This window comes from Terrapene carolina, unplaced genomic scaffold (assembly GCF_002925995.2).
Source record: "Terrapene carolina triunguis isolate 2854851 unplaced genomic scaffold, T_m_triunguis-2.0 Scaffold21, whole genome shotgun sequence".
Classification (NCBI taxonomy): domain Eukaryota; kingdom Metazoa; phylum Chordata; order Testudines; family Emydidae; genus Terrapene; species Terrapene triunguis.
In genome coordinates, this window is record NW_020664372.1 from 35,547,619 (window position 1) to 35,562,949 (window position 15,331).

Consider the following 15,331-nt stretch of genomic DNA (forward strand, 5'->3'; position numbering starts at 1 on the left):
CTTGTCTATGAAGCTCACCACCATAGTATCTGAGTGTTTCACAAACATGAATGAATTGATCTTTACGATATGGCTGGGAGATAAGGTAGTATTATTTATCCCATTTTATGCATGGGGAATGGAGGCCAAGTCTCTACTACTTTTGGATGCCCAATTGGAGATGCTTATGGCCTGATTTTTCAGAGTACTTAGATTTTATTGCACTTTGTATGTTCAGAGCACAGTTCCTATTGGCTTCAGTTGCAGTTGTGACTGCTCAGCACTTTTGCAAATCAGACCTCAGGTGTCTCAAGGTGGGTACCAAGAAAATGAAGGGCACACCTGTGAAAAGCTTGGTTTAGGTGACTTGCCCAGTATCACTTAGGAACTTTGTGGTAGAGGCAGGGATAGAATTTATTTCTACAACTGCCTTAACTATCAAACCATCCTTTCTCTTCCTGCAGTCCCCTGCCTCTTTCAGTACACTCCTTCCAAATTCGGCAACAAATAAGATGGGTCTTACAGACAACAACCTCAGTCACTGCACATCCCTCATTCATTCATTCATTCATTCATTCATTCCATCCTGCACACTGAATGAGGCTGGGGGCCTGTGTATACAATAGTGTGTGATCCTGTTATTGAAGATTGGTATAAGGGGGTCAAATTAAGGTTATACAGATAACATTGATTCTGGCATTTCCTAACTTTTGCATGCTTGACTGCAACCTTAATGATCTTGTAATTTAAGGTACATCTACGCTGCAGCTGGGAGTGTGCGTCCCAGCTTGAGTACACAGACATGTGCTAGCTGTGCTTGAGCTAGTGCTCTAAAAATAGCAGTGTATCCAGGGGAAGCCTGGGTGGCAGCTTGGGAAGCTGTCCAAGTACAGTACTCAGGGGGTCCAGGTGGGTTTGTATTCAGGCAGCTAGCCCCAGCTGCCGCCCATGCTACCCCTGGCTACACTACTATTTTTAGTGAACTAGCTCAAGCATAGCTAGTGCGTCTCTCTTCTCGAGCTGGGAAGCACACTCAAAGCTGTAGTGTAGACATACCCTTCGTTTTTTAATGTCGTTTTCTAGATTTTTAAAAAAACAAACTGAAAAAAACAAAAATCCATTATGTGGAAACCATATTGACCTCCACATGGGTCATCAGCAGGAGTGGGACCTTTAGATCCACAGCACAGACCTCTACCACTTGATCTTACTGAGTAACTGGTAGTAATAGTGGGCTGTTATCCTGTGTATGGATCAGCCAGTAGAGAGGGATGAGACACTTAATTTGCCATTGGTTTTCACGCTATTTGCTAGACAGCAAAGGAATGTTGAGATACAGAAATCCTGGGTTCAATTCCAGGGTCTGGAGAGAAGTGTCTTCTAGTGGTTAAAGACCCTTCATATACCTTTGCCCTCAGACTGTCCCTGTTTCCTGGTGCTCCGATCCTACTGCCCCTGTCTCCACTCTCTGCTCTTATTCCCCTCTTGAGTTCCTGTCCCTTTTTCCCTGTGCTTCTATTTACTCTCCTTCCTCTTTCCTATCTGCCCTGCCTCCCCTAGTTCCTGCCCCATCCCTCCCTCTGCTCCTAATTTCCTTCTCTTTTTCCACCTTCTCTATGGCTCTTGTCCCTGTCCTCACCTGTGCTTCTCTCTCCCCAACTGATAGCCCTCCATTCTCCAATTCCTGTCCCTGTCCCACCTCTCCAGCTATTGCCACTGTCTCCCCTGCTCCCATTGTCCCCCATACACCCTCTGCTCCTATCTGCTCCTCCCCAGCTCCTGCCCTTGCCCCATCCTGGTTCCTCTTCCCTACCCACCCTGCTGCATTAGAGTGAAGTTGTTTCCTCCTCATCCTTGCTGTCTGCATGCCATCAGGCGGAGCACTGAGAACACTGGAGAGACCATCTCTCTGCTCTCAGTTCTGGTGCTGGGTGACACAGTGGCCCTGGGAGAAAAATTGCAGGGAAAGTCCTGCTCAACCCCTGCAGCCATGGGATAGAGCATGCTCACTTACTTGGTGCGGTGGCACACGTGCAGTCAGGTTGGCACGTAGGAGCTGTCAGGGATAGAGCATGCTCAGTGGAGACAGAATCTTTGGAGAATTTAGCTGCCAAACTCTGACAATTCTCTATTGAGCACGTACCAATTGAGATATTGTAGAGACTATTTTGCCAAATTTGGGGGAATTTTCACAAGGATGGCAAAAAGCACATTCCTAGCACAAAGTTAAACCCCTGCCAAATTTCAAGTCCCTTCTCCAAAGTTGTTAGGGCTTCTCAACAAAACAGTTGTAAGAATATTTTAAACATGACAAAAATTGTATTTTTCCTCAAGCCGGGTTTTCCAAAACTTTTTGGCAAGCCTCCATCTAGTTTCCAGTGAAGTTGGGCAACTTTTGAGTGAACGTGTGCAACTTTTGGGTGAACTTGTGCTGATTTATGGTTTTGAGTGAAAAACAGGCAAAACTCAAAAGTTTCACATGGTTTTGACTCCAAAGAAATTCCATCTGTTTCATCTCAATTTTTCTTTAAGGTTTTTGGGTTTATTCTAACCCCAGAGTTAGAGCAGAATTTATGGACTGAGAACCTATACAAGTGAAAACAAGAAGGAGGCTTGCACAAACCCATGTAAATTAAAATGACTGAGTTTCACACAGCTTTACATGTTTCTAGATTTAAATGGAGATGTCACCCCCTTTGTCATCCCCTCCTAGCAACAAAACTATATAGAAATATCTCAATTGTTTTATGCAGTGTTGTAGCCATATTGGTCCCAGGATATTAAACAAACAAGGGGGGTGAGGTAATATCTTTTATTGGACCAATTTCTGTTACTGAAAGAGATGATCTCTGGAGCTACACAGAGCCCTTTTTCAGGTCTAGCCAACTTCTTCACCAACAGAAGTTTGTCCAATCAAAGATATTACCTCACCCACCTTGTCTCTCAATTGTTTTATATTTATTTCCAGAATAACAAAAGTGATTAGTGTGCTATATCTGTTGGGCTGAGCTCTCATATGTCAGTTTGTTAACTCAGTGAAAATCTCTATAGATTTATAGTCAAGCTCCGAATGATAAAAGAATGGGTTGATAGTGCAACTACTGATCTATTTTAATTATGACAGTCCTAGTAGGGATATCAAAATAAATTAAGGGCCAATTTCTGTTCTGATACTTGTGACAACAGTATCTGAAATCAAAGTGTGTAATTCAAATGCATATTTATTTATTTTACTCTGTAGATATTTCATGGTACTACATGTTATTTATCTCTATCACTGGAGTCATTTAATTAGCAATTTAGCATGGGTTTTTCAAAAGTGCTTATCACTGACTTCAATGGAAACAGAGTTAGGCCGGTGCTGTAGGCTGTTGAAAATCTCACTGTTAAATTACAAATATTTCCCTATCTAAAAATTGAGCATGTGGTCTCTCTCTTAAGGTTTGGAATATCCTGCTGTGGTAGAGTTTGCTCCATTCCAAAAGATTTCAAAAAAGAAGCTTAAGAAAAAAGATGCAAAAGCTGGGAGCATTGAGGATGGTAAACACATTTTCTTGATCTCACGGTGGAAAAGCTACTCTGTTTATTGTTAATAAGGTACTAATTTCTGTCTGGTGTTGCAGAGTATAAATAGTTAATTAACGTTTTTTCAAAAAATGTTTTCACAGATCCAGAATATAGAAAATTTTTAGAAAGTTACTGTGCCGACGAAGAGAAAATCTGTGCTAATCCTGAGACTCTGTTGGGAGAGATTGAGGCAAAAACAAGGGAACTTATTGGTCTGTTTTGTTGATCTTTTTCCTTATTATTGATAATTTTAAACATATGCTTTTTCATATTTTTGGGATACTACCAGCAGGATCTCCCCTATTCAGTCTGGCAGTGATTGAGAGTGTATTTATGTTCTCATTCTCCACTGGAGTAATGCCTACAGCCACCTCATGTGGCGCACTTGTGCTGCTTCTTCATGCATGGAACTCACACGTTCTGTATATACAGTGGCTTCAGAAACTGGTCCTTAGTATTTATAAAGGAATAGTCTATGAGTTTATTGTTGAAAGATGGTAGAAGAGCAAAAAATGATAACCCAAAATGAAAGAATGGGTAAGAGCCTCAATACTGTACTCAAGCTCGCTCATGATCCTGGGTGCCTGCCTGGTGAAAGGTGAAATACCCTGTCAGGATCATCTGGGGGCAGCCTGAAAAAAAAAATTAAACCTTGAACTAAACCTTGTTTATATAGACTTTCACATTCTACAGCGGGATCTGTACCCATCAGATCAAGATTGAGCTCTTCAGGATTAAAGTATATTGGGTTTCATTGTTCAGCTTTCAACCATGTGAACATTATTAATAATACATATATTTATATAGTTCATGGGGGTATGACAAAGCAAAAAAACAAATTGTATTTATGCCCTTTCCTGCTCCATTTTACTGTATAAAAACAGTCTAATTTTTTCCCATTGGCAAGTCAGCTTTTTTTTAAAAAAAAACAACAGCTGTTGGACTGACCCTAGAGATTAGCCTTTTGATTAGTACTTTTCACTGCTATACTGAAAGCCTAGATTTAATTCTCACCCTTAGTTTCTGGTCCTAGGAAGGGGTAGTTGTTAAGTAATGTGAGGTATTCCTAATCCTTAGCACAGGAGCAGGCAAACTTTTTGGCCCAAGGGCCACATCTGGGTATGGAAATTGTTTGGTAGGCCATGAATGCTCACAAAATTGGGGGTTGGGGTGTGGGAGGGGGTGAGGGCTCTGACTGGGGGTGTGGGTTGTGGCGTGGAGTTGGGGATGAGGGGTTGGGGGTGCAGGAGGGTACTCCGGGCTGGGACCAAGGGGGATCAGGGCTGGGGCAGGGGATTGGGGCACGGGACAGGGTCAGGGGTGCAGGCTCCTGGCGGCGCTTACCTCAAGCAGCTTCCGGAAGCAGTGGCTTGTCCCCCCTCTGGCTCCTACACGGCGGTGTGGCCAGGCGGCTCTGCATGCTGCCCTGTCCACAGGCGTTGCCCCTGCAGCTCCCATTGACCATGGTTCCTCGCCAATGGGAGCTTCTGGGGCAGTGCTTGGGGCAGGGGCAGCGTGTGGAGCTGGAGCGGGGGACATGTCACTGCTTCCGGGAGCCACGTGGAGCCACGGCACGCCCGGAGCAGGGTAAGCCTCCAACCCCTCTCCCCAGCTGGAGCGGGACAAGCCCTGGACTCCGCTCCCTAGGCCGTAGTTTTCCCACCTCTGCCTTAGCACTACAGGACATGAAAAACCAAGAGTGGGGATCAAATCTGGATCTCCTACTTGGCACTAACCATTTAGCTAGTTGCTAGAGTCAGGCCAGCTGTTGTTTTTTTTTGGGGGGGGGCAAAGGGGAGGGTTGTTTTTTTGATAGGTGAACTGCCAAAGGAAAAATGAAGCTGTTTTTACAAAGTATAGAGGAGCAGGAAAGGGCATAAGCACAAAGTTTAAGTAAAAGTGTTGCAGGCTTTGGCCTCTAGTGATTAAGGAGTATTGTTGACAGACGCAAAGAGGACCAGTCCTCTTTAGTCCTCAGCTGAAAGGAGAGTGACTGATGACAACCCTTGCCTTGACTGAGGCTCAATAAAAATGGGAAGCTACACCCCCAGGACACTGACACAGACAGAGAGAGGACCTGGGGCAGGAAAGGACCATTTTTATTTAAAACTTGCAATTCTGATTAAAAATAAGTTTTATTTTTTTCACAAACCCTCTAGTAATATTGTTATTTTATACTGCATACTATAACTATTTCAAAATATATTTTAATCTTGACAATACTAACATTTTTCAGATGGCCAGCCAAATAAAGGCTTTGCAGGATGACATGATATATGTGTCAACATCTCCAAGGGACTGCATACAGAACATATACTCGTCCACTAGCTGTTATGATTGATTAAGAGAAATTTAGTGGTACACCGTTCCCTTATTTGGATATATAAAACTAACCAATCTATTTTGATCACTACTATTTCTTAAATTGCCCATACTTCCCCCTCCACCTCATGTATCCCCCCCTGGCACTCTCACACTGCAGCATTGGCATTGATACTTGCTTGTGTGGTAGGTGTGTGAGTTAACAATTGGCAAAGGGATATTTGGAGCTCAGCAAAGGGTAAGGATAAATTAGAGGTGAGGTGGGAAGAATATTACTAAGGACACTAAATAAATCTGTCATCAACAAAGCTTGAAAGCATGTGACTGTTATAGATGTGGAAGCTCCTCAAGAATATGTATCCTTACGTGGCCAGAAGCTTTCCCTGGATATTTCACAGCAATGTGAAAATGAGCTTCCGAGTATCTTAATAAAGACTTTCTAACTTCAGATTATTCCAGCTATTAATGAAAAAGGGATAGCCTTAGAGTTGCAAGTGGAGTGTTGACAGTATCTCAGCTGAGGGAGGTTCTACAGAATGGCTTTTTAATGTTTTGTTTCTATGAAATCAATTCACAGTAGATCAAAAAAAATTGTCCTATGTTTATTTTACTCTTTTTTTTTTTTTTTCAAATACTGTATTATTGTTTGAAATTGCAACCATGTTTTATCAGTGTCAAAACCAAGAAAAAACTTATTCAGTGAGTACCATAGCTCTAGTTGAATTGTACAAGGGCCCCGCTGTGCCTTCAGAAACAAGGATGTAACTCTCATTGAAGTCAGTGAAAGATATGCCCATGTATCAGAGAGCAGAACTGGGCCTCAAATTCTCAAAGGGCTCTTGTGTGCCTCCAGGTCATGTTAGATCAAAGGAGCATGTTTGATGTCTCAGCTCAGATATTGTAGCTCATCAGTTTCAGTGTGACAGAGTAATGTAATACAGAATTCAAAAGCAGAATTTCTTTAACAAAATTTAGGTAGGTTCATCCTTCTGTCCGTGTTTTTAGGGAAGAAAGAAAAAATTAAAAGCTGTTGCTTGCATAGAGATCCCTTTTTTCTCTTAATTTTTCAGCTGATTTCTTTTGAAGGCAGGGGTGGCCAATCCATGACTCCGGAGCCACATGCGGCTCTTCAGAAGCTAATATGCGGCTCTTTGCATAGGCACCAACTCTGGGGCTGGAGCTACAGGCGCCAACTTTCCAGTGTGTCGGGGGGTGCTCACTGCTCAACCCCTGGCTCTGCCACAGGCCCTGCCCCCCACTCCACCTCTTCCCGCCCCCTCCCCTGAGCCTGCCATGCCCTCACTCCTTCCCCTCCCCAAGAGCCTCCTGTATGCCACGGAACAGCTGATAGGGAGGTGTGGGGAGAGAGGAGGAGGCGCTGATTGGCAGGGCTGCCGGTGGGTGGGAGGCACTGGGAGCTGGTGGGGGGCTGCTGACATATTACTGTGGCTCTTTGGCAATGTACATTGGTAAATTCTGGCTCCTTCTCAGGCTCAAGTTGGCCACCCCTGTTTTAAGTGCTCATTCATGTTTTTAAAAAGGCCTCTAAATTGCACTCATGATTTTGTAAATAAATAATTTAATAACAGTTACACCATAATAATTTAGTCTACATTCAGATATTTTCAGGATATGAATTTAGGTCAGGTTTAGGCCATGTTGTTTTAAATTTTAAAGGTTAGATAAATGAAACCACAGCTTAAATGTCCTTTTCCAACTCTGTTTTATAGTGGCTTCAAAATTATACCATGCACACTAATGGCCATTCCATCCCTCCCTCCTTTCCCTTTTGTGTTTGCTTGTCTTCCTTTGGATTTAGTGAGAGCCCCGTACATGCATCCAGGAGCTGTCTTTAGCCCTAAATATTGTCCAGTATTATAATTCTGTTCCTGCACATCTAAAACTGACAGAGGAGCTCGAACAATTTTATAGCTACTTACATCTATAAGTACACTGTTTCAAGTTTCAACCCACAATTAATTTTATGACTGTGTGAAAATTGGAGGTGACAAGCAAGCTGCAAAGTTTGGATCTGGCTCCAAATTTTTGTAAGTTTGGGAATGTTTCAATGTGGGGTTTTAATTTGGGTTTATCTCTAGTTAAAATGGAAAAAGTGTCAAATCCATATAATAAGAAAGACAGTTTGACGTAGTACATACTGGGACTCAAGAGAGCTGCGTTCTTTTCCTGGTTCTGCTATTGCCTGCTGTGTTCCTTTAGACTAGTCGTTTCACCTCTATGTGCATGAGGATGGTGATACTACCTTTGTAAATGCTTTGAGATCTGTGGATGAAAAGTGCTATATATGACCTGGTGATGGTAGTATAAGAATAGCTGGACAGCCAGGTGCTGGTGTACCAGTGTTAAAATTTAGGAATAAATTTTTAACATATTTGTTTCCTTTTTGTAAATAATATTTTGGTGAATAGCAGTAAAAATGTCTTTCCTGAAACTTAAAGTATATAATTATAATTCAAACATTAAATAATCACAGAAAATATCTCTGGCTCTCTTACTTCTAGGGTCCTTAATGATGAAGAGCCAGGGATCCTTTCTGAATGGAAAGATGGGGGCACTTTCCAACATATATACACCGCTTGAAATAAAATGTTATATATCACCTAGCTCCCTTACAGTTAAAGCTTAAAGTAAAGGGCAAGTACTTATAGTAAAGAAACAAGTTCATATTTTAGGAGTTGAACACTACATCACAAATTTTTTGTATTTTAGCTAGAAGAACAACACCTCTTTTGGAATATATTAAAAATAGAAAATTAGAAAAGCAGGTAGGTCCAGACTTTTGACTGAAGCTCAACTTTTATGTTTCAAGTATGTTTTGCATTTGAAAAATTTTATATAAAATTTTTTGCAATTCTTCAGAGGATACGAGAAGAAAAAAGGGAAGAACGAAGGAGGAGAGAATTAGAAAAGAAACGTCTGCGAGAGGAAGAGAAAAGAAAGCGCAGAGAAGAAGAAAGACGTAAAAGAAAAGAAGCAGAGAAGCAAAAGAAAATTGCTGAAAAAGAAATAAGGATCAAGGTACTTTTAAGGAAAAAATAAAATTATTCTTCATTTGAAACTATACAGAATTTATTTTTCTGTTTCCCCCTAACTTCCAAAGTATAGAATCATAGAATATCAGAGTTGGAAAGGACCTCAGGAGGTCATCTAGTCCAACTCCCTGCTCAAAGCAGGACCAATCCCCAACTAAATCATCCCAGCCAGGGCTTTGTCAAGCCTGACCTTAAAAACCTCTAAGGAAGGAGATTCCACCACCTCCCTAGGTAACCCATTCCAGTGCTTCACCACCCTCCTAGTGAAAAAGTTTTTCCTAATATCCAACCTAAACTTCTCCCACTGCAACTTGAGACCATTCCTCCTTGTTCTGTCATCTGGTACCACTGAAAACAGTCTAGATCCATCTTCTTTGGAACCCCCTTTCAGGTAGTTCAAAGCAGCTATCAAATCCTTCCTCATTCTTCTCTTCTGCAGACTAAGTACTCATATCAATTGGGCAGAATAAAGGAAGATCTAACTCAGATCCCATGATTAGAAGTTTGTCAAGGCAGGGACAATTGGGATTTTAGGATTTTTTAATATCCCTTTTTTTGAACTACTATTTTTCTGATGTTGTTCCTCTGACTTTGCTTTTTGCTCATATTGTAGCCATGTTGTGGAACCCCAGCATAAAGGTTGAAAAACTTCTGGATTACTGTAGGGCTTCTACATTTTTTCTGTTATCCATGAGTTTAGAGTTCTTTACCACCTCTTGGTGACCAGGGGCCAGATTAATCTGTGGTGTAACTCCATTGGCTCAGTGGAGTTCCACCTTGGATGAGTTTGGCCAGAACCCCCACTAATCTAAAATCTGAGTCTCCCCCTTGACAGCAGAATGATCCGTTTGTGGATCTACTAGCTTTGCCCTCTGAACCACTCTTTAGACTCATGGAAAAGTACCTTATTTCTAGGGCTGTCAAGCAATTAAAAAAATTAACCGCGATTAATCTCACTGTTAAACAATAGAATACCATTTATTTAAATAGTTTTGAATGTTTTCTACATTTTCAAATATATTGATTTGAATTACAACACAGAATACAAAGTGTACAGTGCTCACTTTATTTTTATATTATACATTTACATATAGAATATATATTTTTATATATAATATAAATATTTTATATTTATATTTATTACAAGTATTTGCACTGTAAAGAAACAAAATAAATAGTATATTTCAATTCATCTAACACAAGTACTGTAGTACAATCTATCATGAAAATTGAACTTACAAATGTAGAATTATGTACAAAAAAACCTGCATTCAAAAATAAAACAATGTAAAATTTTAAAGCCTGCAAGTCCACTCAGTCCTACTTCTTGTTCAGCCAATCGCTCAGACAAACAAGTTTGGTTACAATTTGCAGGAGATAATGCCCGCTTCTTGTTTACAATGTCGTCTGAAAGTGAGAACAGGCGTTCGCATAACACTGTTGTAGCCGGCATTGCAAGATACACCTCTACCCCGATATAATGCGACCCGATATAACATGAATTTGGATATAACGTGGTAAAGCAGTGCTCCGGGGGGGGCGGGGCTGCGCACTGCGGCGGATCAAAGCAAGTTCGATATAACGCGGTTTCACCTATAATGCGGTAAGATTTTTTGGCTCCTGAGGACAGCGTTATATCGGGGTAGAGGTGTATTTATGTGCCAGATGTGCTAAAGATGACGGGTTCTGCTCGATAACAATCCAAAGCAGTGCGGACCGACACATGTTCATTTTCATTATTTGAGTCAAATGCCACCAGCATTTCCTTTTATGGTGGTTCGTGTTCTGTAGTTTCCACATCAGAGTGTTGTTCTTTAAGACTTCTGAAAGGATGCTTCACACCTCGTCCCTCTCAGATTTTGGAAGGCACTTCAGATTCTTAAACCTTGGGTCGGGTGCTGTAGCTATCTTTAGAAATCTCACATTGATACCTTCTTTGCGTTTTGTGAAATCTGCAGTGAAAGTGTTCTTAAAATAAACAACATGTGCTGGGTCATCATCTCAGATGCTATAACATGAAATATATGGCAGAATGCTGGTAAAATAGAGCAGAGGACATACAATTCTCCCCCAAGGAGTTCTGTCACAAATTTAATTAGCGCATTATTTTTTTAACAAGCGTCATCAGCATGGAAACATGTCCTCTGGAATGGTGGCCGAAGCATGAAGGGGCATATGAATGTTTAGCATATCTGGCACATAAATACCTTGCAATGCCGGGTACAAAAGGGCAATGCAAATGCCTGTTCTCACTTTCTGGTGACATTGTAAATAAAAAGAGGGCAGCATTATCTCCTGTAAATGTAAACAAACTTGTTTGTCTTAGCAATTGGCTGAACCAGAAGTAGGACTGAGTGGACTTGTAGACTCTAAAGTTTTACATTGTTTTGTTTTTGAGTGCAGTTATGTAACAAACAAAAAAACTACATTTGTAAGTTGCATTTTCACAACAAAGAGATTGCACTACAGTACTTGAATGAGGTGAATTGAAAACTACTATTTCTTTTATCATTTTTACAGTGCAAATATTTGTAATAAAAAATAATATACACTTTGATTTCAATTACAACACAGAATACAATATATATGAAAATGTAGAAAAACATCCAAAATATTTAATACATTTCAAACGGTATTCTATTGTTTAACAGTGCGATTAAAATTGTGATTAATCGCAATTAATTTTTTTAATCGTGATTAATTTTTTTGAGTTAATCACATGATTTAACTGTGATTAATCGACAGCCCTACCTATTTCCTATATAAAATCCATATTGTTATATTTTATTATATTGGGTCTCTTTCTAAAAAATGTATTTTAATCTGAGTTTATTTTCACATAACTCTCAACAGGACACTATGGTCTCATTAACTACATGGTATTCAGCAAAAAGAATGAATGAAATATTGCATCCAATATGACTAACACCATTGAGATTAGATTCCAATTGTAAGCAGAGTGATTAGAGACATATAGTAGATTTTACATGTACTGAAAAGATATATTTAAATTGAATTGTATGAACTTACATATGCTGACTTACAGCTCTCCATAGTAGTACAATATTCTGATGTAACGTAAGTATACAAGTAACTTATTAAGATTATACCAATATTTTATATTTTTCTTTAAGATAAAAATAAAAAAAATTGTTAAGAAACATACATTACAACAATTAGGGCTAAAAAAGATGTGGTTATCAATTTGCACTGTTCTTTCTAATATATGTCTAAGATTAATAGATAGTGGCTACATTCATAGTTTATGCTATTAATCAGTCCAGTCATGCAAAGCCTTATTTCTAAGAATTAAAGGTAATGGAAAGAACGATTCACATGACTAAGGTTTGCAGGATTGGCCCCAAAATTTATAGGGTGCTTTGAAGACATAACTTGGTATATAATTAATAATATGCAGTGTACCAGTATTGCATGTTTGTGCAACAAGACAAGAAACACATTCTACATCTTCACATTCCAAGAAAAGGAAAATCACTATCCACTCCAAAATGTGTTATGCAAAAGTCATTAAATATTACTCATATATCTATGACAATAGAGTTTTGAAAGGTAGTTTCACCATCAAAAGGCCAGGAAAATATTCTCTATTTTACAGGTAACTTGGGATGTCTTAAGAGGAATGTTGCTATGTTGGATATTAGATAGACAAGGTGGGTGAGGTAATATCTTTTATTGGACCAACTTCTGTAGGTGAAAGAGACACGCTTTTGAGTTTACACACAGCTCTTCTTCATGTCTGGGAAACATCCTCAGAGTGTCACAGTTAAATATAAGGTGGAACAGATTGTATAGCATAAGTAATTAACGTGTATTTCAAGGGACCATTCAAGGTGAAGTGACCCATTAACTCCCCTGAGTCATATGGGGGAAAGGATGGGATGGAGGGGGAGGTTGTTAGTGGGTTATAGATTGTTGTAATAAGCCATAAATCCAATGTCTTTATTCAAGCCATGATTTTTAGTGTCTAGCAAAGTTATGAATTTAAGCTCCAAGGCTCGTCTTCTGAAAGTGTTGTGCAGGTTTCCTTTGAGGATGACAGCTAGTAGGCCAGATATAGAGTGATTGCTTTGTGAAAAGTGTTCGCTCACAGATGATATAGTGTTTTCATCTTTTATCATTTTCCTGTGTGAGTTCATTTGAGAGCATAGTGATTGTCTGGTTTCACCCACATAGTTGTTATTGGGGGCAATATATACTAACTAGTATGTCTCAAGCTGCTCATTTGTTGCCAGATTTTGTAAATTACCTAGAGAAGTGAAGGGTGATCCTGTTTTCTTTGAAGTATTATGGCAGTTTTGCCATGGATTTCAATGGTAGTAAGATCGGGCCCTCTTATGGTATGATTTCAACACATACAGTCTTTTACCTGTCTCTGAGCTACGCTGTAATTATTTATAGCTAATACCTAGGAGAAGAAAGTAGGTAAGCATGCATTTTCCAGAGGTTTTTTATGAAGTCATATTTTAAAGCTGCATGATTTGTATTGTACTCTAGTTATCCATTAATATAAGTAAACTGCCTTCTAAATGTCTATTTTAATGTTGTGCTTTGCAAAAAAATTAAATCACTAAAATAAAATCTGAATGAAATAGGTTTTACAAATTAGCATCACCTGGTATACATTGGTATACTACAATAAGAAGTTGTTGAAATGTATGAAGTGCATAAAATGTATACCTTAATACAAACATTATTTCATAGCTTCTTAAAAAGCCTGAAAAGGGAGATGACCTGGCCAGTGAAACGAATAAGGAAAAAGGAGAAGAAGCTGATATTGAAGAAAGCAAATGGGAAAAATCACCTGGATCCGGGAGTATAAAATCCAAGCCATTGGAGGGCTCACCAAAGGAACTTAAGGAAAAGTAAGTAATGTTTATCTTATAAGGTTGCAACTTGGATCCTTGAATTTTGAGATCTTAAGTGGTACTTAAGTGGTGAATTGTCCTTGTGCTGATTCTCAGCACAGGGATGGATTTTGCTCTGTGAATGTGGCCATCTACATCTTTTTCTCTCAATTTTCCTATTTGTAAAATGGATGTAGTAACAACTTACCTCCCTGAAAGGGGTATTGCAAGGCATAAATAATGAATGTCTGTACAGTGCTTTTGAGATCCCTTGTTGAAAGGTGCTATGTAAGTATGAAACATCATTGATAGTCCATTGCTATTTCACTAAAGTGTTCAAGTGCTTGTCAGTATTGCTGGAAAGTCCTAAAAGGCATAAGAACATAAGAACGGCTGTACTGGGTCAGACCAAAGGTCCATCTAGCCCAGTATCCTGTCTACCGACAGTGGCCAATGCCAGGTGCCCCAGAGGGAGTGAACCTAACAGGTAATGATCAAGTGATCTAGAGATCATCCATCTCCATCCTCTGACAAACAGAGGCTAGGGACACCATTCCTCACCCATCCTCACCCATCCTGGCTAATAGCCATTAATGGACTTAACCTCCATGAATTTATCCAGTTCTCTTTTAAACGCTGTTATAGTCCTAGCCTTCACAACCTCCTCAGGCAAGGAGTTCCACAAGTTGACTGTGTGCTGTGTGAAGAAGAACTTCCTTTTATTTGTTTTAAACCTGCTGCCCATTAAAAAGGCTCAGCTCCATCTTCACACAGCAGAATATTTTTAGTTCCACTGAAATGGATAGATAGGAAGGTTTGCTTGTTATATAATAGCAATAATATTAGTGACACAATAATATTCTCCACTTCATTTTGTTGCATAATCAACTACAACTTCATTTCTTCCTATAATTTTAGTGCTATGAAACAATCACATATTCAACCTTAATAAGAGTTATGTGCATTCATTCAAAGGAGAATGTACTTCAACATTTTAGCAATGCACTGACAAATTTGCTATTTTGACTTCTTCATAGTTCTTAAATGAATGAGGGCATTCTACAGGGTAAACTGCAAACAATCTTTCATACCAGCTGTTACGTATTTTACTATTATAAAGATCTGCTTTTAAGCCTTCTGAAATATTTACATAGAAACTTAAGCTGAAATTAATGATAGAGTGCAAATTCCTCTGATCCAATTTGAATCAAAGGAAAATGTAATGTTTGGCAGGACAAGCTAACCTCATGTCATTGTAACAATTTGACAGATATATTTATTATTTTTGTATCTGACAATGGGCATTTTTGTGAGTATTTATTTAATAGCTTTAGAAATATGTTTCTTCATGCACCATTCAACAGAAAGAATTAATATTTTGTGATTCCTCTTTAATGATGATTAACTTCCAACTTCTGCAAAAACCACAGAGGTCCTCCATGGCCAGTTCTGCAAAATCAGAGCTGCAGGGGCTTGAACTCCAGCTACAACCCCTCTTGAGAATGGTCAGTTGATCTGTGACATTTCAGTGACCTCTCTCACCCC

General features: G+C 39.4%; 1 protein-coding gene across 1 annotated transcript in view; it reads left to right on the forward strand.

Annotated features, from left to right (window-relative positions):
* UPF3A (UPF3A regulator of nonsense mediated mRNA decay) overlaps positions 1–15,331 on the forward strand; it is a 59,334-nt gene that overhangs the window by 26,384 nt on the left and 17,619 nt on the right. The window contains exons 5-9 of the mRNA XM_029913265.1: positions 3,421–3,519; positions 3,648–3,758; positions 8,599–8,654; positions 8,749–8,907; positions 13,644–13,804. Of these exons, the coding sequence (XP_029769125.1) occupies positions 3,421–3,519; positions 3,648–3,758; positions 8,599–8,654; positions 8,749–8,907; positions 13,644–13,804 (586 nt within the window). The remainder of the gene's footprint in view (positions 1–3,420; positions 3,520–3,647; positions 3,759–8,598; positions 8,655–8,748; positions 8,908–13,643; positions 13,805–15,331) is intronic.